The following is a 24,015-nucleotide window of genomic DNA, read 5'->3' as shown; positions in this document are numbered from 1 at the left end:
ATCTACCCAACCTTTCACCTTCCAAAAAGCAGCAAAACAATATACCAATGGTATCTTTATTGACTCACACATCTGACTAATGTTAGCGTTTTCCAACAGTGTTACGTAGCCAGTGATATTGCTTGGAATGTGAACATCTCGGACCTCCTGAAGACTGCTGGCATTCCTTCCCACTGCCACTGTAACCTGCTGTGGCATGTAACTCTGGTCATTAGCTGCCACCGCAATGGACAGATGTCTCAAAACAACATCTGGCTTCATCTTTAAACTGCAAAGCAAAGAAGATAAAACAGATGTTGAGAACAGAAAATAAGTCAAGTGCTTCACTTTTAGCTAAGCTTCACTCAGTTTCCACCTCTACAAACACAAATAAAGCCATTGGAAATTACACAGTGCTTCATAGTGTTGCCAACCCCACATCGTGATAGACGAGTTAGAAAACTGGAATTGACTTAAGACAGTCACCTCTCATAGTGAGAATGTACAATTTTCTGTTGTTCAGCTTTTCAACTGAGAATTCATTCCTCAGGAATAAAAATGCAGTTGTCAATAATGACCAAGATGAGATTTCCTCTTTCTAAAAAGTATACATTCTATACATACTACCGAAAAACCACTGAACACTTCTGTTCCACGGAGCACTAACTTTTTCAACAGTGGCAAAGCACTTCTATTCAAGTACTAACCACTGCACCCATAACACAGTTTGGAAAGCTTAGCTACCAAACAAGGGTATCTGTCACCATGGAAGATGCCTGCATTTTACAGGCGAACACTTCTACTTCGTGATTCGGCCTTTCAACTTTAAGCAGAGTTTAAGACTTCTGCTCTCAACTATACTCACCTGTCACTCGTTAATGCCACAATTTTTTTTTCAACTACACACCACTGGCTGTAAAACCTATGGACTAACTACCCCAAAATTCTGCTGTATATTGCAGTGTCGCTCACCGTATCCAATGTGAGCGAGCACTCCCATCCGACTGCCAGAAGGACGTAGTTTCTCCATTTGTCATCTTGTCAATATCAGCGGAATTGGATGAGGTTTCTATGTGAGTATAGCACTTTGTGACAGACTTCAGTTTGTCCAACTCCTGATTACCATTCAAGTCACTGGGGTATTCTGCAAAGAAAATAAACCACCCATAACATTCTTCTGCTTGTTTTTGAGAATTATTAAATTATTAAACCTTTACAATTTTTATCTCATATAAATTAACTTGTTGGCACAGAACTCAGCTACTGAGGAAGTGTTTCTGACAGAACCTAGAAGACAGCAAAGTTTCATTTCAGATGGAATCACAATAAACTCAATCTACCTCTCGCAGTTTGAAAACCCCCACTTTGCTTGGAGTTCAACAGCCTTTACCTCCTCCTTTCCTTTCATTACTGGCCTCATCAGTGCTTTATTACTATTATGCCAAAAAACAAACCGATGAGAGGAAAAGGTAAAATACGATGGACAAAACCTCAATTCAGCTATTCCAGGGAAGGGACAAAACAGACTGTTTCCCCGAGTAACTTAATCTGCTGCAAGAGAAGTGCAGAGATCTGAAAATATCAATACAAGCTGTGAAGAGCCCTCCCTCTAGGGAGACTACCAGGACAGTCCCATGTGAAACACAATAAAAGACTCACTACCCCCACCCCAAAACAACAGGTCGTTTTTTAATACTGAACAGTCAGCTTCAGAAAATGTTCACCTTTGCATGGAAACTAAGTTTCCAGGAACTAGTAGAGACCAGCAACAGACAGAGATATTTGACTGAATAGAGAATACTGCAAATTAGTAATCATCGTTCTGAAACAGGTCAGGAGAAAGATGAAAAACATCCAAGTCTGTTACTCGGATTACTAGGCAGTTAGAAAGTCAACTTACGTGCCTCAAAAAACCTAAAACAACCCACAGAAACATGCAGACCATCTTCATAAAAAGCCATGTCTGCTAAAGGTTAAAGATTAACCAGAAAAGAAAGGCATTTATTTTATCTTCAAGTTATGGTTACACTACCATCCTGAAAACAAAGACAGACATCACATACCTCTCTCTTTTAGGAGAAGTCGATCTAAAGAATCTTTCAATACAGAAGAACGCATAGTACAGATATTGTTGAAGTACTCCAACACTGGGTAAGGGATGGCCGTACTAGAAATCCGATTCCGGTGCAAGAATCTCAGTATCATGGAAGCATGGAGACCAAGACGCTCTTTTGATTCGGAAAATATATCAATAAAACCTAGAAAGAGACATTATTTCCATCTTTGTTGCAACATCTGACTTGACCAAGTCACAATTACCCCCTCTACATTTTATTACTAGGTAAATCCAAATTAAGCACGGGAGCCGATACTGCAACTACGCTCCACCATATGAAGTAGCTCAAGTTTGCAACCTTTACAGCAGGACTGTGCAAGGTGCAAATATTCCTGCCAGTTACTTGAAATGCCTGAAGGAAAGTGTTCAAAACGATTACCAGAAATCTTCGTTCTTATGCTTATTTTGCTGTTCCCAAAGTCCCAAACTCCTTCAATATCTAGGTGAAAGAGATGTTGCTTGGCTAATGAGCTGATGTACTCGCATCACCCGCGTCGAGCTACGCTAAGCCTCTCACTTCGGCATTGTGGATTATTCCCAAAGAGGCACCGAATTCTTTCCATCAACTGCGTAAGAAATTTCAGCCCCTGAACAGTGGTGCTCAATCACAGAGCATTTAGATGCACAGAATACTACCCCACAAGTACTGCCCTCTGACTTACCTACCAGCCAATTCTAACACTTCTTGTCTGATCCGCTCAGGCAAATCCCCTTCAGCCACTTACCATCAAAAGCTTGGAAGCAAAGCCAGTAACCGATACGTATCCCAGAAACCAAATTCTGGAAACTGACACTTTCCCAACTACACGCTATAAAATGTGAATTATGTTTTACCAGCATTTCTGATGCTAAGTAACAGTATAATAATACAGTATATGACTCATCACCTGAAACAGACTCAATGGAGGATTTATTCCTCCAGTTACCAAGGCGTTAGTTAGGCACTCACCAAAATTTTGCAAGGAACTGTTTTCTGTCTGTGAGATAAACCAAACAAGGAAAAGCAGCTCCTCAGTCACACAGAGTATAAAATATGGATTATTTATGAAAGCAATTTAGCTGGACGTAATTATGGGAAATTTTAAATTTGCAGCAACTTCACTCATTTAATCCTAGAGAAGCGAGAATGACTTGCATTATGTTTTTGAGAAGATTACAACAAACAACACTATTAAAGCAATTTATTGAAGCAGCTCTCCTTATGCAGGGCAGGACTTGGGAAACCTTTTGTTTTATCCCTCTGTTCTCATACCTGGAACTAGTGAACAAGCCTGCAGTTGCCTGATTACATGGCTAAGCTCCCCTTGAAGATTCGCCCCACTACAATTCTTCAGAGCCTCCAGCATATTCTCCACATCTACGGTGCCATCTCCTTCAGCATCAAATTGTGCAAAGGCCTGAAGAGGAAAAAAAAAAATAAAATTTATTTCAGTGCATTTTCTTCAAGCAGAAATTCAAGATATTTCATAGAAACCGCAGCAGCAAGCATTATAATGCCACTAAATAAAAATCAAAATAATCCACTTTCCGTGGTATTGAATTCATGACAACAGGAAACAGCCTGGCTGGAAATCTGCAGCCTTTAGAGCAAGTTTTAAGGCATTTGCGCTGCCTTCCTATGCAAGTCAACTGTAGTTACGCTTAGGTGGAGACAGCACGTCATCTGTACCAGTGAATCAGCAGTATCCATCCACCTGCCATCTCTGACTATGAGGAAGGTGCTCACAAAAGAACATTAAAAATCTTTTCCATTAAAAAGAGTGAGTTAGCTCTAAAAGCCATACCTTCCATTACTCGATACTGCTGCATCCACCTCATGCTGCATTCACTCAAATTCTTTCAGGTTTGAAATATTTTCTTTATTTAAGAAAAAAAAAGAAACTGGTTCTAAGGACACTTTCTAAAATGTGTATTTCCTTCCATATACTGCCCACCTACACTAAATATCAGTTTAAAATAGTTTGTCAAAGTGTCTGTGGAAATTAATGGAGAGAGTTAGAAGCCTGTAAGACATTTTTTCTTACTGAAGTGAACCATTGCCAACTTTATTAACTTTGACCTTAATATGAACTTTTACATTAAAAATTGTGTTGAGCATGTATAAGAAGTAATTTCTGCAGCTATGCACGTCACATTGGGGTACTAACAAAGGTCCAAGACTTTTTTTTCAGAACCAAGCAGAACCAAACTCATAAATGTAAATTTTTTAATTAGACATTTCATAGAACTCATGAGACAGGGACACACTAGTATTAAAAACAAAAAAACTAGTGATATGTTCACAAACTTACTTAATTTTTAAAACAAACTCCTGTTTAATTGCTCCAAAAAAATGAGCATCCACCAAAAGAAACACAAAATTTCAAGAACATCCTTATTTTTCATACAAATTGGGAATGTGCTTGCAAAAGAGATTTCTTCACAAGCAAGACTTCCATCTCCCGGCCCCGACCTTGGTATTTCAGGTTCAGCTACGCAGCCCAGCAGATCTGGCCTCTAAGAACGGATCCTCTCACAAGCGGCTGACAGTGTGAAGAAGCCATGGCTGTTCAGGAGGAAGCTTCTCCTTGAATCTCTGGGTTTCCTACCTGATTATCAAACCTGATGTACCATTAAAAGCACCATGCTAGAGAGAAATAATCCAAAATGATTAGATCAAAATAACCTGCCAATTAACCATGACATAATTACACCACCTAAATGAGAGCAAAGTCCTCAGAAGACTACAGAAGCGAAACGACGTATTTTAGCTGACTGAAGCTCCAACGGCACTTCTGCGGCACAGAGCTGAATTTTAGCTTCGCCTTTTTATAAGCTCTTGTTAAACACACAGCGGAACCCATGCTGAAAATGATCACACTTAAAAAAATTATTCTTAGTAGCAAAGAGGACTGGTGCCGGGCATCCCAAAGGTACCACAGCTGGTACAGGTGACTGGTGCTGGGCATCAGGTAGATACCAGAGCAAAAACAAACCCTAAGACTTTTGCTTGAGGACAACAATACAGATTAATTGTAACAAAGATAACTCAGTTGCCAAAATAACTTAATGCACAGTTTCGTACCACGTCATTCTTGCCATTGTGACTTTTTATCCTCACATTTGAGGTCAAACTATGCAGTTAGTAAAATATGAAGTGAACAAGCAAGCACGTTTTGTGACATTGCTAGTGACAACAAACCACACGCACACCAACAAGGCTGGATCTGCTGACAGCCGCCTTACACCTAATTTCTTGTGCTTTCATGCAAGGAGAGATTACCACATACATGCTTTTATTTGCATCTTCATGCAGTATTTTGTTATTTTATTTTTAAACTATGGTCTCAGGAGATTGCACAGACCCTAAAACTCTAGAAGTAATTTTTGACTGTTCACTGAAACTTAAACGCAGTATTTGACACAAAACATACACAATTTCCACTGTTCAGACAAGCTGTGCAATGGGGGCATAAGCAAAAAAAGGGAGGAAAAAAACCCGGGTATGCAAACCTGTACTCAGAGCTTTTGAGCTGTGTTCTTGACTGGGACATGATATAAATGCAGTAGCACCATCACCACAACCCAGCTGCATTCTGCTCCCAAACAACAGCTTTAAGCCCACACACTTCCTACCCAGTTCAACCCTGAATGTGAAGAAAGATAAAAGAAACATCCTTCCCGGGAAATACGGGCTAAGGCAAACTGCCTAGCAAACACAGCATGTGGAAAAATCACCCCCTCGCCTCACAGGCAGCTCAGGGATCGGACAGCATGACAGAAGATCTAAAGTGTGACTTCAGAAAACTCTGTATGTCATCCTTTGCTCTCAGTAGAACCGAAGCATTAATGTTTCAAGTGGAATTTAGATGCATTACATGATAGCTGCTAAAGCAGTAATGAATAAAAAAGGATTCAGAGGTTCAATTTATTTAGAAAGCACATTTTTGCATTTAAACAGAGGTTCATTTTGCCCATAAGTTCAAAGTATGTACTCACAAGCCCCACATCGGGAACGGAAAAACTTCATGGGCAGATCAAAACTTAAGTCTATGTCACACAGGACTCTGCAAACATTAAGAAGTGAAACCTATTGACCGGCCACCCACAAACTAACTTCTCATCAGTGTAAAATACATCCTGGAAACCTACAATACTACAGCCCATGGCTTAGAGCCAGTTATAGAAACAATGACATCAAGGTTTTCCACACAGCTCCCAACATCCCAACTTCACAGGCCAGACTAGACGTGACCTCGTATCCGTACCACGACAAAGCCTTCGACCAGTTTTTTTCCCACTCCCAAGAGCAAGAAAAAAAAAAACCACAATACAGCAATCCCTATATCCTTCATGCAGAAGGGGATGTGCAATACAGACAATTCTCAAAATATTTCTGCAGCCTGCAAAGCTCAGTTGTTTGTACTACAGAAAGAACCCAATGCACTAATTTCACTCTTACTGTCATTACAAATGAAGAAGTGTTCTTTACTGGCTCTCGTAAAGGAACTGGAAATGGAGGCAGTATTTTAGCAAGCTACTAAAAAGTCTGGTACAACCACACCTATCTGTACAACAAAAATAATCTTTTATATGTCAGCACTGATTTCATGGAGCGTATGTGTGATTTAACAGTTTACTGAGTTATCCTAGCACACTCGGAAGCAACACAAAGACAGAAGAGAGTCACCGGTGAGACGCAGGAACTGTGTGCAGTAAGAAATTCAGACACAACCACTTTCTCAGCTGGGTATTCCCCTGCATTTTAAATGACAGCTGCAGGGTAGAACTAAAGCTTAAATGTTCTAGACGTTAAGTTCCCCACATCCCACCCCACAGCAGAAAGGAAACCGTACTGTCTCCTACCATTAAAACCTCACCTTAAGACTTTCTGTCTGTGGAGGGGGAAACTCTGTTACATCATTTTTGTACAAGTTTTCCATAACTCTCACTTTACAGTAAGCAATGGGATACCAACGAGATAATTTACGACTTCACTGTTGATTTTGAAAAGCAGCAATAAAATTATGCCCGGTAGACTTCGACTTGCTGATATCGCTGCGAAGTGGCTCAGAGGAATTACTGGTACAGAATCTCCGACCTGCGCTACCACCAGCGGCACGAGTGGCAGCCACAGCAGAAACACTGTTGTAAAGAACCATTTCATTCACAAGCAGCTGCTGAGCACGACCACAGAAAACAGGGAGAAATTCAACAAATGACATCTCTCGGCGGACAGCCCGGCTACCCGGAGCGGCAGCCCCTCTCCTAACCCTGCTGCAGAGCCCCCCGGCCCGGCCTCGCCCCAGCCACCGGGCAGGGCCCACCGGGCTCCCCACGGCCGTCCCACCGGCCACGCCGCTCGGAGCCCCCGCCAGGGGCCCGGGGCCGACCCCCCCCCGGGCAGGCAGAGCTTTCCGGAGGCCCTCGGGGTTGTTTCATTTCCCTGCCGGCTCTCGGCCCGGGCAGAGGCCTCCGGCCGCCCCTCACCTCCTCGCTCTCCCCGCGGGAGCCGGCGGCCAGGCGGGAGACGCTCTCCAGCACCTCGCAGAACTGCTCCAGGCTGACGGCCTCGTCGCCGCGGCTGAGGCGCTCCTCCAGCCAGCGCACCAGCGTGCTGTGGTGTCGCGACACCAGCGACTCGGGCAGCGCCGACTCCCGCAGCCGCGCCGTGGCCTCCCGCAGCCGGGCCTGGTCCAGCAGCACCTCGGCCGGCGGCAGCGGCGGCGCCGGGCTGGCGGCGGCGCCGGGCGGGAAGGGAGGGCCGGGCTGAGGCGCGGCGGCGGCCCCCTCCATGCCTTCCTCGGCGCCCTCCTCCTCCTCCTCGCTGCTGTGGCTCGCCGCCGTCCCCATGAGCCCCCCTCCCTCCCGAAGGCTCCGACGCTGGGCAGAGCCGCTCCTCCTTCCTCCCGCTTCTCCGCCCGGCTCCGCCCGGCCCGGCTTAGTCAGCAACTTCCCGGCCCGCCGCTCCTGTCAGCGCCCGGCCGCCGGCGGCCGCGCCACACTGCCGCCAAGCGACACCCGGCGCCGCAAAGTCCCGCCCCGGAAAGGCGCGTGAGGCCGCGACGCACGACACTCGCCGTAAAGCGGCGCGGTGGCGAGCGGGATGGCGTCCGCCTCACAGGGCGCTGGCCACGCCGCCGTCAAGCGCGGCCGCCGTGCGGCGAGGAAAGCGTCGTGAAGCGGGGGGTCGGTCGCGTGACCCGCCCGGCGGGGTGGCGCGGCCCCATGCGGCGGGGGGCGGCGGTGGCGGCGCTGCTGTGCCTGGGGGCCGCCTGCCTGCTGGGCCGCGGGTTCGATCCCCGCGCCTGGCTGCTGCCCGCCCGCCGCCGCCTGCTGAGCGCCGCCCAGCTGGCCCGGTACCGCGGGGCGCCGGGGCAGCCCGGGCTCTACCTCGCCGTGCTGGGCCGCGTCTTCGACGTGGAGCGCGGCCGAAAGCACTACGGCCCCGGCGGCGCCTACAGCGGCCTCGCGGGTACCACCGGCGGGGCAGGGGGAGGCCTCCGGGGCTGCGAGTTCGGGCCTGGCTGGGGCCTGACAGGGTGCGGGGAGCTGGCTGGGGCTCACCACCCGTCTCTCCCCAGGGAGAGATGCCAGCAGGGCGTTCGCCACCGGCGACTTCACCCCAGCGGGGCTGGTGGATGATGTCTCGGCTCTGTCGCCGGGCGAGATGCTCGCCATCCGCAGCTGGCTCTCCTTCTACGGCGACAACTACCAGCCTGTGGGTAAGGTGGCTCTGGCGATGGAAAGGTGCGCGGAGGGGAGTGAGTGGGCAAGGTCAGGGGACGCGGTGCTCCCGTCTGCAGCATGGCCGCCTCGGCAAGGGTTGCGCCGAGGCCTGTCGGGGATCGGCTGGAGCGGCCGCCACATCAGGCCTGCTTGGAGGGCTGCCTTCCTCCATGGCGAAGCTCAGCAGTGCTCCTACCGCACGCTGCCAGCTGCAGCTCTCTGCCTGGCTTTCGCTCGTCTGCTGCGAGTGCTGGCACTGGTGGGGCTGAGGAGGCCGTCGGAGCGGTGGTGCGGGGAAGCTGTTCTGGGGAATGAGGTTGATGAGGGGACTGGAGCATCTGTCCTACGAGGAAAGGCTGAGGGAGCTGGGCTTGTTCAGCCTGAAGAAGGGAAGGCTGAGAGGGGACCTTATCAATGCTTATAAATATCTGAAGGGTGGGTGTCAGGAGGACGGGGCCAGACTCTTCAGTGGTGCCCAGCGACAGGACAAGGGGCAACAGGCACAAACTGAAGCAGAGGAAGCTCCAGCTGAACATGAGGAAGAACTTCTTCCCTCTGAGGGTGATGGAGCCCTGGAACAGGCTGCCCAGGGAGGTGGTGGAGTCTCCTTCTCTGGAGATATTCCAGACCTGCCTGGACAAGGTCCTCTGCAGCCTGCTCTGGGTGACCCTGCTTGGGCAGGGGGTTGGACTGGGTGACCCACAGAGGTCCCTTCCAACCCCGAACATTCTGTGATTCTGTGAGACTTCTGGGTTCTGCAGCTGAAGGTGGGGTTGACTTTCTGACCTTTAATGAGTCTGTGCCTAAGCTTGGCCTGCATGGATTTATTGATATGGGTAAATTGCTGTGTGACCAAAAACGGAAGGGGTGTAAGCTCAGTTCGGTTTTAAAACTGGGCCATGGCAAGAGCCTCCTTTTTTTGTCTTTAAATAACATATTTTTTTAAAAAAAACCTGAACCATTCATTTTCCTTACCTGGAAACACCGTGGTGTTAATTGGTCTTCTCTCACAGGGATGCTGGTGGGCAGATTCTATGATGAAAATGGGGCACCAACAGAAGCCTTGAGGCAGGCTGAGGCTGCGATTGAGGAAGCTCTGAAGTTCCACGCAGAAAGCAAGCAGAGGAAGCAGCAGTTCCCACCCTGCAACTCTGAATGGAGCTCTGCTAAGGGCAGCCGATTCTGGTGCTCTAGACAGAGGTAAACTCTGCCTTCGTGCTGTCATGCCTGGACCCTTTGGAGCGGAGCATTTCTGCCCTGTTTTGGGATGCTCTGAGCTTTGTCATTGCCTCTGCTAGCAGGAGTGGCGTAGGAAGATGTTCCGGCTCCTGTAGCCACCGCACTCTGTAGTGTGTAGGTGAGGTCTGCTCACTTCTCCGCAGAAGGGCACAGGTTGGTCCTGATGTGCCAAGTGCTGGCATTGCTGGAATATGCCGGGCATGGTCCCTTCCCCTGTCTGCATTCCTCAGGCTGTGCTTTCTGACAGAGGCAGAGCCAGGGGGCAAGGAGCAGCAGTGCTGTTCTCCACTGCTCCTGTGTGAATCAGAGTCCTTAGATTTTCTCTGCCAGTCCAGCAGCTGCTGGTAGCCTCCACCCAGTCTGGAGTTGCACGGAGGTGTAGGTTGGGCTGGTGAAAATGTTCTCCAGTGTGAGGTAGCGGAGGGGAGCTCTGCTGACTGGCCTGGTGAGCGGGTAAAAGGAAAATACAGTCTCATCCCAATCATTAATACTTTTAGGAATTTTATTTCTGAGGCAAAAACTCTCCTGTCACACTGGATTCAAAATCAGGTTTCAGAATTTGCCACATGTGCACGTGATCCTCCTGTTCTCAGGAGAACAGGAAAGAATCCCACTGGGACAGTCTGCTGCATTCAAACAGGTTTTCTCACCTGCCAGGACTGCAAGGCTTGGCTCGTGTTTTTCAGACAGTTTCGCAGCCTGTCTCACAGGCTACGGCCACAACAGTTTTCACTTAAAACCACATAAAAATTAGGTTGAGCTTTGAGTAGTCATTTGCTGCTTGGCCTATTTAGTTGTATTCCTCTCTCAGTTTAGGGACTATTTTGGTTTAAGATAAAATCACTTCACAGACCGCACTGCAAAATGCTTAGGCTTTATTTCCGTACACCAGTAGCACTGCATGCCTCGAGGGATCCGCTTCTGTGCGTGACCGAGCTTGGGTGCAGCCTTGGGACAAGCAGCCTTGGGACAAGCAGCCTTGGGACTGGGTGTTGTGTGGCAGTCTCTTGTGTAAGAGTTTCCAGGCTGAAAAGATGCAGTAGTGAGGGGAACAGGCAGGGTTTAGCCCATAAAGAGACACTGTGAAGTAGTTGTGGAAGTAATTGAGACTTTTCTGTTTTTTTAATTTTGCCCAAGTACTCAAAGTCACTGTGTTCAGTCACAGCACAGAAGGTGGTGTGTGGTTATCTGTGAGCAATTGGCTACCCCCAAAAAAGGCATTATTCCGCTAGACATGCTGTGCCACATGAGGCTATGATTCCTTTCCTAGCAATAGAAACGTGGGAAGCAGAAGTTGGTTGCTCCCAGAAGGGTGAGAGCATGTAGCAGCACTGATGAAACCAGGCTCAGGCCACAGGTTTCTGAAGCACAGCCAATAAAAAGGTATCAGAAAGCTGTGGGATGTTGGCTGTCGGGAGCAAAGTCTCCCTCAGCGAGTGTATCGTTAGTTCTAACTCTCCCAGATTGTCTTGGTTTTTATCTAATGATTCTCAATTTGCTGGAAGCGTTTCCACAGGTTTGGAGAGTGATGTATTTTAATTTTCCGTTCCTAGTGGGGGAGTGACCAGAGACTGGGCTGGAGTCCCTCGGAAGCTGTACCGCCCTGGTTCGAGGGGGAGTCACTGCGTGTGTGTGAGGACCACTGGTGCCCCGTGGGGCCAGCCGGACTCCGCCGAGCACGGCGACCGCGGCGACCTGGATGATCCTCACCTGGAGGAGTATGCGGGCTGCCATCCACTGGCCGAGCAGTGCGTCCCCACAGCGTGATGCCCGGCGCTGGGTCCGAGGGGCGTGGAGTCCTGCAGGTGGGTGGGCAGCTCCAGCTTCGTGCCCTTCCGCCTGTGGAAAGGGAGCAGTAACTAAACCGTGTTATCTGAGACTCTTCTTTAACGCGTGGAGATGAGAGAAGGAGGAAACACTTTAGCCAAGTAAGGTGCACAGCCTGAATTATAAAAATTGATTAAAAATTGATTTCTTCTGCAGTCAGGAAATAGATGCTTGTGTGCAGGGCGGTGGGCGCAGTGTGTTGTGTTTGGAGGAGTGAGCCCAAGAGCTGCTGCGGCATCGCTGAGCTCAGTTGATGCCCAGCCCTCCAGTTGCTTGAACTCTGCCTACTGCATGGTAGTGCTAATGCTCCTTCCCCGTCACCTGATCTACTCCAGAGTATAAAGGTAGCAGGAAGAAGCCTGCAATTTCTCCTATAATTAAGATACTTATTATCTATGAACTTGTGCAGTTTGGTTATACACGAGCTTTATCTAATTCTTGGAATACAGAAGGCAAAGGTCATAGCTGCGTTTCCTCATTTAGTGTTTGTACTGAATACTGTGCAAAGAAGATATCGGAAACCACCTGTGAGGATCATTGTTCTGTATTGTATTCACCTCACCATCCTGGTCCTCTGGTTCACTGCTTTCAAACTACTCAGATCAAGAATTGGTAGTTTGAAACAAGCAATAACCAAAGCTATGTCGCAACATGACCGACCGGTTGTTATCTGCCTCCTGCTCCCACGCTGGTGTATGACCTCCTCCCATCTGGTACCCATCCATCGGCTGTAACTGGAGGCTGGCGGCACTCTCACCAGGCCCAGCTCTCTGGAAGTCCATCACATATTTTATCACAGCTGGCACAATTCAGTAAGATGAGTGACTCCTAGAAGAGCAGGGCAAGTTATTACCATTTCTGTGCGGGGCCAAAAGGGACAAGGGATTACCTGTGTAGGGCCTAGGTGCTGTAAACCACGGGCTGCAGGGAGGCAGTTCCTGGTTGCTGTAGAGTCTACTGTTAGAATCAGGTTCTGGGGAGCTGCAGCCTCAGGAGAGACACCCAGGTTACACAGGGTCCAGCAGCGGCACAGATCCCTGCTGAGCTGTGTTCAGTTCTTTGCCTTCAGGCAGCTGCCACCTATTTATAGAGGCATTTATAAACGCAAGCTTTGGGCTACTACCACCTGTAAAGCAAGTCCCACACTAGCAACAACTAGTGAGATGACAGGAGGCCCGGCAGCGCTGCTTTCCGAGCAGGAGTAATCCCTCCATTGTGGTGACAGCATGACACACCACAGCGCTTCTCGCCTGTGACGCTTAGACAAGGCTGCAGCTGCCACGCGCGGGAGCCATACAGCGATTTACATGTGGACATGCTGCTTGTAATAAATGGGGAGAGGGAGTGGTTGGGGTTTTTTCCCTACCCAGTTCTGTTGTGTTTCTTTTCCACCACAATCTTGAGAAGTCCTCCAAGACACTTCCAGGCAGCTGTGCCAGTGCTGCCAGCCGTCAGCAGAAGCCCATGTGTGGCCGAGCCATCACAGCATTTCCAGCCCCAGTCACGCTGTTGGAGCTGGAACTCGGCCCGGGCGTGTGCCATCTCGGGAGAGCAGTGGGCTGCTCGCTTCATGTAATAATCCTGCAGATAAGGCTGTGTGAAACCTGCAGGAAGGAGCTGCAGAGCAGCGCTTCATTGTCACTACCTTTTTAGGGGTGTTGTGTCAGCATGCCATCTGCTTTTGGACATGTCTTCTGTAACAAGGACTTGCATTTAGAGGTCAAACCATCCCCAAAAATGACTGGCAAGTGTCTTTTAAGTGTCATAGCAAATTCCAGATTATTAAATTCTGTAAAAAGTAGACACAAGGACACGTCAACATCACAAGTTGGAGGCCTAGTGAGAGTGTATCAGCTGTGTAGCTTTTAAGCAGGTTTCATCTTGCTGTAATGCTTGAGCACTATGCAAATAGCGCTGGAATGCTGAGGGGAAGGTTCTGATCTCAAGATACACAAAAATCAGATAAGCTGCTGCAGGCAGGCAAGGGGGGATGGGGTTGCTTAAAGGTGATTGAAAGCCCATTCACAGCTTGTTACTCAGTTTGTTTGGGAACACTAGAGAGGAAAAAATTTGTCTTGCACTAGGAATAAGTCACCTATTAAAGCAAATAAGGGGACTCCCTCACTGACCTGAAGTGCTCCAAGATTATCTTGTTTCTATGCTAATTCAAAAGCTCAGCTAGATTCTCCTAGGGTAGAAAAGGGGGAGGAAGAAAACTGTGATAGTCACACAGAGGTCATGTCAAGATAGTGCTCTCATAAAGCTCACCCTTGATCCATACTTAAGCAAGTTTTTTATTAATAAAAGACCAATGCATTGCAATCTCACCAAGATGGTGGGGTTTGTTTTGCTATTGCATGGAAGCTTTCCTCTTCCTGAAGTAAAGCTGCAGCAGTTACCTGCCCTTCCAGGAGGCTCAGCTGCCCACCAGCGTACAACTGAACACACTAAGCATGGTACTTTGGGTCAGTGCAGCTCAGTTTGGCCAGTTAAGTGCAGCTGAGCTGAGAACCAACTTACTCCGTGAACCAGCTCTAGCCTGTAGGAAGTTCAGATTATTTCATAAGAATGATTACAAATAAGTCTAGTATAAGGCATCAAGATGACTATATGGTATAAACTGTAAGGCCAGACCTTGTCAGCCAAGAGAACAGTTGTAGCAGCTCCACAACATTAAAATGAGTACCTGGAATAATTTCAGAACAAAGAATAAAGCTGTCATGCCCAGTTCAGCGTTATAGCCTTAGTTTTCCTCGTGGTTTGTAAAGGATAGCTTGCAGAGGGGCACCTGTCTCTACAAGAGAAGATACTTTCTTAACAAGGTTTCCACCTCACAATGCATTATCTAGTTATGCATTTTATTACAAGTAGAATCATTACACAACAAAGTAATGCATATTGGAAAAATACATTTTTACAATGACTCCAGACAAACACTGCAGATAAAATGCCATTGTTCTAAGACTTCCTTTTCTATTTCACAGAGGGTATTAGAAGGTTCAGAATGATTTTTGTCACTCTTACAAGCTTTAATTTTTCTAGAGATGAGTTTGCTGCAGTACCCAACTCTGCTGGTTACAGGAAAAAGAGGACTTGCCTATTAACATTTGATCTACAAAAAAAAAAAAGTCCAGCCTTGGCCTCCCATATTGTTACATGTTAATTTACAAGCAGTATGTGAGAAGTTGTACGAGCCATTGATCTGCAGCACAGGAAGTCATTAAGGCATCTGTCAGCTTTTAGCCAGCAACTTGCTATGCTCTGTTAGTACCTTCAACACTAACATTCTCACTCCGTGGTGCGAAACAGCAACTACACCTTTTTCAGATACAAAAATTAAAACTTAAGCCAGACCACATTTTGTGGTTCTGCAAGAGTGCTGGGTGACTGCAATGAAAAGGAATCCAGGCTCGGAACAAACAGCTACAGTATGAACCGCCACAGACTTTCCCATGCAACCCTGGTGAAGTGCCTGAAGCCCCGTTTGACAGCATCCCTTCCCAGGGACAGAAGTTTGTTTTCCATTTACCCTGTTGTTCAGTGCTTGGCAGATGTGAGTCTCGAGTTAATAGATACAACTTAAAGACAGCAGGGGTAAGAGGGATGGGGTTTTTGGTCACAACTGTAGTATGCTACAAAAAGGAAGAGCAGTTATTTACAGAGTGAGAAATGTGTTGACCACTACTGCATTACTGAGTGCCTCCATTTGTGTTTGCACCCTGCAGTGGAGCATTGCCAGCAAAACTCCCCCAAAATCTCGGAGGTCTGGGAGTTCAGACCAACACTAGGCAGAGTGCATAAAGGACTGAGCCCCACCAGCTGTTGGTGGGGTCAGCCTCTTTAGCTGAACTAGAACTAACTCGGGTTTTGGTTCAGGTTGTGAGCTTTTCCTCTTTAACTCTGGCAGAAAGCTATTTAGAGTTGGCTGGAAGGAAACTATCTCAAAGGCACTTTAAAATTATCAAATTCACTGTAGTTGCTTTAAATTTAATTAACACTTCAGGCTGTACTCTAGCTTATCAGTAACCCTAACTTTCCTTTCAGACTTCAGTAAGAAAGCTGGTACAGTACTGGATGTAAACAGCAAACTAAGAGTATTACATGTGGTTTCCCAGACCTCTCCCAGAGTTTCAGGCAGTTGCAATTAATATTCTACTTTTTGAAAGAGTAACTAGCCAGCCTGAAACTTTCTATTAAGTTGAATTTTCACAAGACCTGCATTTTTCATCATTTAAAAGGTTGCTTATTCTGTTAGAACTGAGCTCCCTGTTTCCCTCACCCTGTCCACAGAAGTCACTGAAAAAGTGATGTTTAAATGCTTTATCGATTATATATTGTGCAGTTTTCCAATTAAGTTGAAGTCCATAGGCTCTGGCTTTGCAAGAGCACTCCTCTACCACTATCTTTCAGTATTCTGAGCACACACTTGCCACTCCACAGCACTACAGCTCCAAACCAAGAAGGAAATGCACAAGTGTATCCCATGATAATGGTCACGACTTCTTTCACCAAATGCACTTTCTCTCCATCATTATCTTGCACTGCTAGAGACTTGCAGCCAGTGATACTCTGAAACATCAGAAAGCAATGCACTAGAAGTACCTTCTCCATTATCTACTTCACTCAAAAAAAAAAACCCCCACAAACTGTAGCTTGCAGTTAAATGCTTCAGACACCATTATTTTCCACCTCTAGAATATTATGCAAGAGACACACCATTTGTATTAGCAACTGTGTTAGAGACCAGTTGTGTCACCCAGGGCATTCTGTTAGAACATGACAGCAGCAGACATTAAACAGTGAGGCAAATTTGTATTATCATCCATTATTTCTCTAGTGTTACAACGGTGAGATTCCAGTTATTATATATGCATATTGGAAGATCAAAGTGCAGATCAGGTGATACTTGATGTGAAATTCATCGTGCAGTGTCAGCAATTACACCCTCTTCTGTCCTTTTCTTGTACAAGTTTGAGAAAAACCTCAAGCAAGTCTCCCATAAAAGCAGCAGCCTGGTTTATCATCTCATCTTACTCATTAAGACTGACAAGTCACTATTCCAAGTAGGGCAATGTGTCAACTTGTCCATATTGTACACTGGAGATAACAGTCATTAAATCAATGCACACCAGTTCATGGAGTCGAGATGAGGAATGCTGAGTTGAGTCTAAACCTGGGTTCACCTCTTGGGATGAAAACAGCCTTAGTACAGCATGTAGTTTGCTTATGTACACACTTTTTCCTGACTGAAGCCTTTGCCCACCAAACCATAACCTTATCAGCAAAGTATTTTTCCTGTTTACCTAGACAACATGGTGTTGAATTTTTACAGATTCAGCATGTTTAAGAGAGCACAACCAGCCTAGATAAAAGTACTGCAGCTTAATCCAAATGCCCAGCACCACACTACCAGTTCAGAATCCTTCCTTCAAGGCCAGAGGCTTAATGTTAACAGGAAGCCTCCAAATACACTCCCACTCCCCAACAATCCTGCTGGAACTGGACCCAAATCTAATGTCTAGAGGTACAGCACGTTCTACGCTGGTAGGATTACTGACTCTCCTGCAGCAGTTAACCAGAGTCTTTCAACCAAAGGAAAGTGCTACTCTCCCTCAGGGGATTCATAATGCACTTCAGCATTTATTGCTGTATTGCAAGTTAGACTACTTAACCAGTTTTAGTGTTTCTCCACTTAGCATGTGCTTAGGCTTTTCAGCACACTTACGTTCATTTATGCAAGTTTCATGAATTGGAAGGACTAGCAACGTAAATATGAAAGTGCAACAGACTTCTGACAGCTCTAGCAGGTATGAGCAAGAGTATTTACTGGCTAAAACAGTCTTGCACTTCTCTTGAACATGCTAAAGCTAATGAGACATTTACTGAGGAGGTATCAAGATGTGGATCTGCAATTCTGACTGCTTTGCATCAGATGTTGTAAAGCTTTCTATTGTAAGGCCACAATTCTTGAGCTATGCTTAGGACTACCCCCCATTTTTGAAAAGTTTCTTGAAATGGACAGTGGTTGCAACAGCTCAGTCTAGCTTCATGATAAGTCTTCTCTAGAGAAAGGGAACATTATCTTTAAGACAAAGCAAAGAAAGATACCTGGTTACCCTGAAACTTAATGCCATCTCTACTAAGCAGCCTGAAAGCCACAGGACTTAATAGAGTTGCTCAGTGCAAAGCACCATGTCAAGGACAGACCTGTTTTATGTCAATTCAAACATCAGCCTAACAATTTTAGCTTCCATACCCCACTGCAACTAGAAGAGGGTCTAAAGTTCTTTTGTCACTTGGTTTCAATGATCCACTCAAATTCCTAGTGAAGTCTATCACAGCCCGATACATTTACAGTCATACAAAGTCATTTATACCAGAATATATCATAACAGGGTCCTTAATTAGTTCAGTCTATTGCAGAAGACATGTATAGGCCTCCTCTTCCCTATCCAGAGGGCTTGTAAGCAGAGCTGCTGTCAGGAGCACTGACTGGGAATCCCTTTACTTCCACAGCATACTAGGAGACTCCTCCCAGAGTCAGGACATCAAAGCAGATGTTGCAAACTCGAACTGGCTTGTTCAGATCAAATTTTATGATAGGAATCTCCTTTGTTGAGCACTTATGGCAGAGCAGGCGTCCACAGTGTCGGCTGTTGACAGAAGAGAGGTGGGAGAAGAGTGAGTTCACTTATAGTGAACACTGGATTTCACTGTTTAATCTTCTTCATCAATGACAGTATCACTAAAAAGGCTCAGCAGCAATTGAAATGCTACATTTTTCTTCTATCTTCTGATACCCCTCATGTAATAACTGAATACCAAAAAAATAACTGAATACCCCTCATGTAATAACTGAATGCCAAAAAAAAGATATGCTGCTTATATACTAGTCAGTCACCTAGTACTACTTTAACTGATCCACGTGCAGTTTCTCTGGAACACTGGGCTTGTCTTACTTGTTCCAAGAGAAAAGTCTGAATTTAGCTTCCATCTAACCCAGCACATTTTGTGGAAGTTCAGACTAGTTAAGAAAAGGTAACTCACGTCTCCAGTCAGCATCTTCAGTCATTTCCACATTACAAAGAGCATGCCTAACCTAAGCTGGCAGTGGCTGCCCAGATCTGTCACCTCTTTCAGAGCAAGTCAGCCCCACTACTGAAAGCAGGCATGCAAATCCTCCATTTCACTGCTGGAACTTTGACTTTCTCATTTCCAACAAATCAGAATATTAGGTGTACAAACTGCTTGAGACATGATTTTAGTCAGACCACAAGATCTAGGACAGAGTGGAATGTTTCAGCTGGATTACTGGTTATACACCTCCATTAATATGGAGGTTTCCTAAACCACCAGAAGGAACAAGCCTAGCTACGTTTGGGAAAGGAATCCGTTTCCTTGTAAGCACAGCCAGATATGTCATATTACCAGTGATGCTTTCTCGTTGTGACTCCAAATTTGGCAGTGCATTCGTAGCAGTTGGAGCCATCACACCAGGGAGGTTCTTTTGTCAGCATATCTGTTAGAGGCAAAAATGTCAAGGCAAAATGGGCTCAGACACCTGAGTATACTGCAACATTACAGGAGGCTTTTTCCAGTTTCAGGTTGCATCCAGTATAATCAATTTAGCTGCTCTTGCAGTAGCTGCAGTCTTCTTTGTAGAAAATGCAATGTTGATGGAAGCAGCTATACATTACCCACAGCAACTACACAGCACAAGTTAAAAAGCAGTATCTAGGTTTTAAGCTAGATCACACTACGACACCAGCCAGAAGTCTCCACGTCTATCCTTCCAGAAAAAGTAGCATTTAACAGCTCTGCATTGTGCAACTTTCCAGTTGATCATGAGAAAAATTAGTATTTCTGCCCCCCATTTAAAGTGGTACCGTATTCAGAAGTTCAGCCCCTCTGGAATGACTAAGTCAGATGTCCAGAGTTCTCTCCTCCACTGAAGTATCTCAGAAGCAGAAACAAAAAACACTTTCCAAGCATAACAAGCAGTACTTACCCAGCAGTCTAAAGAGAAGCTGTTTTGTAGCAACTTGGTAGTTGAAGATATTGACTCCTTGATTGTTGTTAACTCCAAGACGAGCCCCAGCTCTCACTATTGCACGACACAAGTTAGCATTTCCCTTCATATAAGCCAACAGGAGCACTGAAAAATAAAAGCCAGACACTTCCCTGCTAGCAGAGTCGTAGGTGTTGTGTTACACTCAGTCCAGAGTAGGATGTTTCATTAAGTTTCTGTGTAATGCTTGCATCTTTCTGTATATAACACACTACTGCCAATTATTCCAGCTTTAAAAATGACACACCATTAACACAACTTCAGTGACTTTCAAGTTTAATAGCTGTTGAATCTCACCTACCTGTGTTTCCTTCAGCATCAGGTTTGTCTAGAGGGTATTCTGGCATACACTCCAAGAAGAGGTCACATATGGCTGCTGCATTATCTTTCCCATATTGTCCCAAAATATGCATTGGTGACTGGCCTCTGGGGAAAAAAGTTTGTTATCCTGATCAACATCTGCTTGCTACTACACTTACTCATCCAATTCTCGTTTTCAAGTTTTGTTCAGATGTAAACAATGCTCCACCTAAGTAACTCAGTAAATCATACACAACTGGCTACTTTAACTTACCCTTCTTGGTATATATAATTTCCACGCAATTTAGACACAACATGCTCTGCACATTTCACTATGAAATTAGTATAGAAATACTATAATCCAAGCCAAATTTGGGGGGGGGGGTTATGTAGACACACCAACCCACATTTTAAAATAGACTGTGATTCTTTTCGGCTGTTAAGACTATACTGATTACCTAATATTAAAGGCTTCTGCATCCACATTGCACTCTGTGAGGAGGACCCGGATATTGTTTAGACGGCCATGCATCACTGCCAGATGAAGAGCTGAAAAGCAAAACACAGACACTTCAGGAAACTGAAGTAGCTAATGTCCACAATAATTACAGCCTGACAAAATTAAGCACTCCCCTTCCACTTCCCCCCTCTCCAAAACTCCTACCAGCTTTGACTTCATGGACTTTCGTTCTTTTTCACCTTTGAAGAGTGCGCCCATTCAGTGAGCTGTCTCTACCACTACAAAATATCGTTAAGAAACCTACTGAAGTGTTTACATCTACTTGTATAATTTTAGAAGTTTACCATTATTTCCATTTTCATCTACAGCTGCAAAATCTACTCCATTCTCCAAAAGGACTGAACAGATTGTGGGCAGATCTTGCTGGGCTGCTAAGTGAAGAGCAGTCTGACGATGCTTAGTCAGTTCATTCACCTGGGCACCTGCAAGCAGCTGTCAAGATGCAAGAAGGAATATGTTCAAAGACATTTTCATGGCTATTAGCTAACAGTTTATTTCTGTGAATGAAGCACACAGACTCCACTGTACAGAGATACTTCTAGGCCTCCATCGTTTACAAAATGCTATCATTACTGAGCTGCTGCAACTTGTGTTTGTGTTGAAGCGTGCAGAAAGTGCAAGGTAAGGTTCTTCCTTCAGAGTGAACCACACCACCTAGTGACTGCTGCAAATCAAACGCTCATAGAAAGGCTACTGATGCAGCTAAGCTAACAGTACAAGACAAGGGAACTTTATGCAAATCGGAGTTCCATTTACGAAAAATAAGCGGTGGCCTTCAGCTGACTTCTCCAGCCTACAGGCAGTGTGCATTAATGCAGAATGTGTATTTTTCAGTAGAGGAAAAAATTACTCTCCAGTACATACCAGATTACGTACAATGATCTCTGAGCCAGCTTGTACAGCCAGGTGGAGAGGTGTTAGTTTGGAGGCATCCTGAACCCGAGAGTTTACATTAGCCTGTACGCTTATCAGGAACAGCACACTCTCAATGTCTGAGTTCTGAACAGCTACATGTAGGAAATTCCGACCTTTATTATCAACCTGTGGCAAAAAGGGCACGTGAAATGAAATCCATTATTTCTGTAGCAAACTGTTATGGAGTAGGATGTACTTTGACCAAGAGATACTTGCTCCTTCTACTTCAATTGAGCTCTAGAGTCTTGGTCCTTTCACTGCTTGACATTAGAGACTTATTTGATAGATGTGACTATCAAATAAACTGAACTGAGAAATTATCAGCTGCAACTGCTCCCTCTAGTCTGCTTCAGACTGCTTTACAACCTTGTCATTTCTTGACCACACACTGGAGCGCATTGTGCAGACAAAAGGTTAACAGCTGGTTGTAGTAAGTACGAGCAGCAATTAATGATAAACTCAGTTAAATGAAACAAACGAGTCAATCTGGCAGTTAACATCAGAGAAGGAAGCAACATGCAATTCTGCCACACTGATGCAAAGTGTATTCATTTTTCAGCTTAATACCAAGTGCATGTTGTTGCTCAATCTTTGCCTTGAAGTTGATGTTAAAGCATATTTAGAACTGGCTGTATTTGTAACCACACTTTAGATATAATACAAGAGCTCACTAAACACTCAGATATTTTACTAATAATTAAACTTACATAGGGTAGGAAGAAACTCCTGAACAGCTGCCTGAAGTGTCACACCAGAATCCTGAAGATACAGTTGGAGGTTTTATAGTTCAGCAGTGCAGCACAGCATCTATTATTCAGTTACTTTAGGTCAGGGTTTCTATTCTGGATAGCTTTAGGAAATCTAGGTAATACATTATTTTTGTACTACTTCAGCACAAGACAAGAGTAGAGTCAGAAATTTCTCCTAATATACACCTATGCCTGTTCGTCAGTTTAGTACTGACAAAATGAGATAAGGTTTGATGAGACACTAATCCTTGATGTTCTCACACATAGCACATACACACCTACATTTTCCTAAGAAATCCTGCTACGGAAAACTGGCATCTTGCAAACGTCATTGCATGTAAAGCCACAAAAGGGTAACACAGAATTTGCTTGTAGAACACCTGTTACCATGGATTAGTGCAGTAAGACGACCAGCATGCTTTGAATACTCCCAGCTTACCTGTTCAGCAGCTCCTGGCTCCCTCTTCAAAATTGCTTCAGCTGCTTTGTTATTTTTGTATGTCATGGCACATGCAAAGGGAGTCATTCCTTGCCTGTCACGTACATTTAGCTTAATATCTGGATGTGAAATCATAAGCTGAATGATAACATTATGTTGGTTGCTAATGGCAACATGGATGGGAGTTCTTCCTTCTGCATCCTAGAAGGAAACCAGGAAGTTTGTTATATGAAGATTCAGTAATACACAAATCCTTCCCTAACTCTGAAAAGTAGAGGAGGCTTATTAGTTTAGTTCTGTGACATACCCAGCCGCCTTCACCTGGGACACCAAACAGTTGCAGCAGGAGCTCAAATCCACAGTGTAAGTGAAGCAAGTTGGCATTTGTTTCTCCAGATAGGCTGACCTCAATCCTGTGCTATATAGCCATTTAAGTAGCTCAGAGTAACTATGCCCATGTAGCCAGGCATTTGGGGGAAGAAATGAGCATTCAAGACCACAGCCAAGGATTCCAAGAGAATGCTTTCAAACTAATATTAGTTTGAGGTATTTGATGTTAATACTTTATAGTAGTAACAATTCATAGAATTCAATTTTTATCTGAAAGAATAATGTACAGACTACAGTATACAAACCTGAAGTATCATTTCCATAGACTCAGCACTACAGCTATTTCCCTAGCTTGACTCTCAAGCACAAGTTTTCTGGAAGCCAAACACTTCAAAGCTCCCTCACTGAAAATGTAACAATTTCAGGCATGTTTGTTATGCAAACAGTATATTAAAGTCTTGCAAATTCAAATAAGGTGTTTAATCACTTGTCTGCATCAAGCAGCAGTTTACAGCCATGGCTGCTTTGTGACTATGTTCTGTCATTCATTTTGATGTCACTTTCAACAGCAGGACCCAGAAATGTTATGCATTAATTTCTTTTACTGCTATTTCAAGCTTCTGCTTAAGGATTATGCGTAATGAAAAATGAAGTGTAACTCATAGTTACATCACCTTAGTTTACTCAGTAACAGAAGACACTTCCCAAACATACGAAGAAAGTCGAGTGTTCTGGAGTTTTACACTACAGCTGATCTAATGAGTAATTGCAGCGGAATACAGCCCTGCTCCTGCCTGCCATTCACATTAGGGACAGAAGAGTTGA

General features: G+C 45.3%; 3 protein-coding genes across 4 annotated transcripts in view; 1 reads left to right on the top strand and 2 right to left on the bottom strand.

Annotated features, from left to right (window-relative positions):
* The window catches only part of ZZEF1 (zinc finger ZZ-type and EF-hand domain containing 1), a 60,487-nt gene extending 52,397 nt beyond the window's left edge, over positions 1-8,090 (bottom strand). The window contains exons 1-5 of the mRNA XM_075439883.1: positions 7,565-8,090; positions 3,348-3,492; positions 2,043-2,237; positions 952-1,123; positions 69-268 (exon numbers count right to left, since the gene is read on the bottom strand). Coding sequence (XP_075295998.1) covers positions 69-268; positions 952-1,123; positions 2,043-2,237; positions 3,348-3,492; positions 7,565-7,927 — 1,075 coding nt within the window. The 5' untranslated portion in view covers positions 7,928-8,090. The remainder of the gene's footprint in view (positions 1-68; positions 269-951; positions 1,124-2,042; positions 2,238-3,347; positions 3,493-7,564) is intronic.
* A 73-nt stretch (positions 8,091-8,163) lies between these two features.
* Positions 8,164-23,664, top strand: CYB5D2 (cytochrome b5 domain containing 2). 2 transcript variants are annotated; one of them, XM_075440423.1, is made up of 5 exons: positions 8,164-8,549; positions 8,659-8,799; positions 9,817-10,003; positions 11,596-11,847; positions 21,066-23,664. In XM_075440423.1, exons 1-4 carry the CDS (start codon positions 8,303-8,305, stop codon positions 11,807-11,809), a joined length of 789 nt encoding a protein of 262 aa, XP_075296538.1. In that variant the 5' UTR covers positions 8,164-8,302; the 3' UTR covers positions 11,810-11,847; positions 21,066-23,664. The 2 variants fall into 2 exon arrangements, with proteins under 2 accessions (XP_075296538.1, XP_075296537.1); XM_075440422.1 differs by lacking the exon at positions 21,066-23,664 and having other exon boundaries at positions 11,596-13,997.
* Positions 16,679-24,015, bottom strand: part of ANKFY1 (ankyrin repeat and FYVE domain containing 1) — a 32,129-nt gene continuing 24,792 nt past the window's right edge. Inside the window, exons 18-25 of the mRNA XM_075440421.1 lie at positions 22,861-23,061; positions 21,622-21,798; positions 21,042-21,189; positions 20,696-20,786; positions 20,239-20,363; positions 19,878-20,024; positions 19,298-19,388; positions 16,679-18,522 (exon numbers count right to left, since the gene is read on the bottom strand). Coding sequence (XP_075296536.1) covers positions 18,390-18,522; positions 19,298-19,388; positions 19,878-20,024; positions 20,239-20,363; positions 20,696-20,786; positions 21,042-21,189; positions 21,622-21,798; positions 22,861-23,061 — 1,113 coding nt within the window. The 3' untranslated portion in view covers positions 16,679-18,389. The remainder of the gene's footprint in view (positions 18,523-19,297; positions 19,389-19,877; positions 20,025-20,238; positions 20,364-20,695; positions 20,787-21,041; positions 21,190-21,621; positions 21,799-22,860; positions 23,062-24,015) is intronic.

Source organism: Opisthocomus hoazin, chromosome 20 (assembly GCF_030867145.1).
Source record: "Opisthocomus hoazin isolate bOpiHoa1 chromosome 20, bOpiHoa1.hap1, whole genome shotgun sequence".
NCBI lineage: Eukaryota > Metazoa > Chordata > Aves > Opisthocomiformes > Opisthocomidae > Opisthocomus > Opisthocomus hoazin.
This window is presented reverse-complemented; position numbering and strand designations above follow the sequence as displayed.

What these genes read in the sequence shown, in the direction of transcription:
- CYB5D2 (XM_075440423.1), top strand. Translation starts at nt 8,303, where the DNA reads ATGCGGCGGGGGGCGGCGGTGGCGGCGCTGCTGTGCCTGGGGGCCGCC. An exon ending in CGCCTACAGCGGCCTCGCGG is followed by an intron (nt 8,550 to 8,658) that starts GTACCACCGGCG and finishes GTCTCTCCCCAG; the next exon opens with GGAGAGATGCCAGCAGGGCG. An exon ending in CGACAACTACCAGCCTGTGG is followed by an intron (nt 8,800 to 9,816) that starts GTAAGGTGGCTC and finishes CTTCTCTCACAG; the next exon opens with GGATGCTGGTGGGCAGATTC.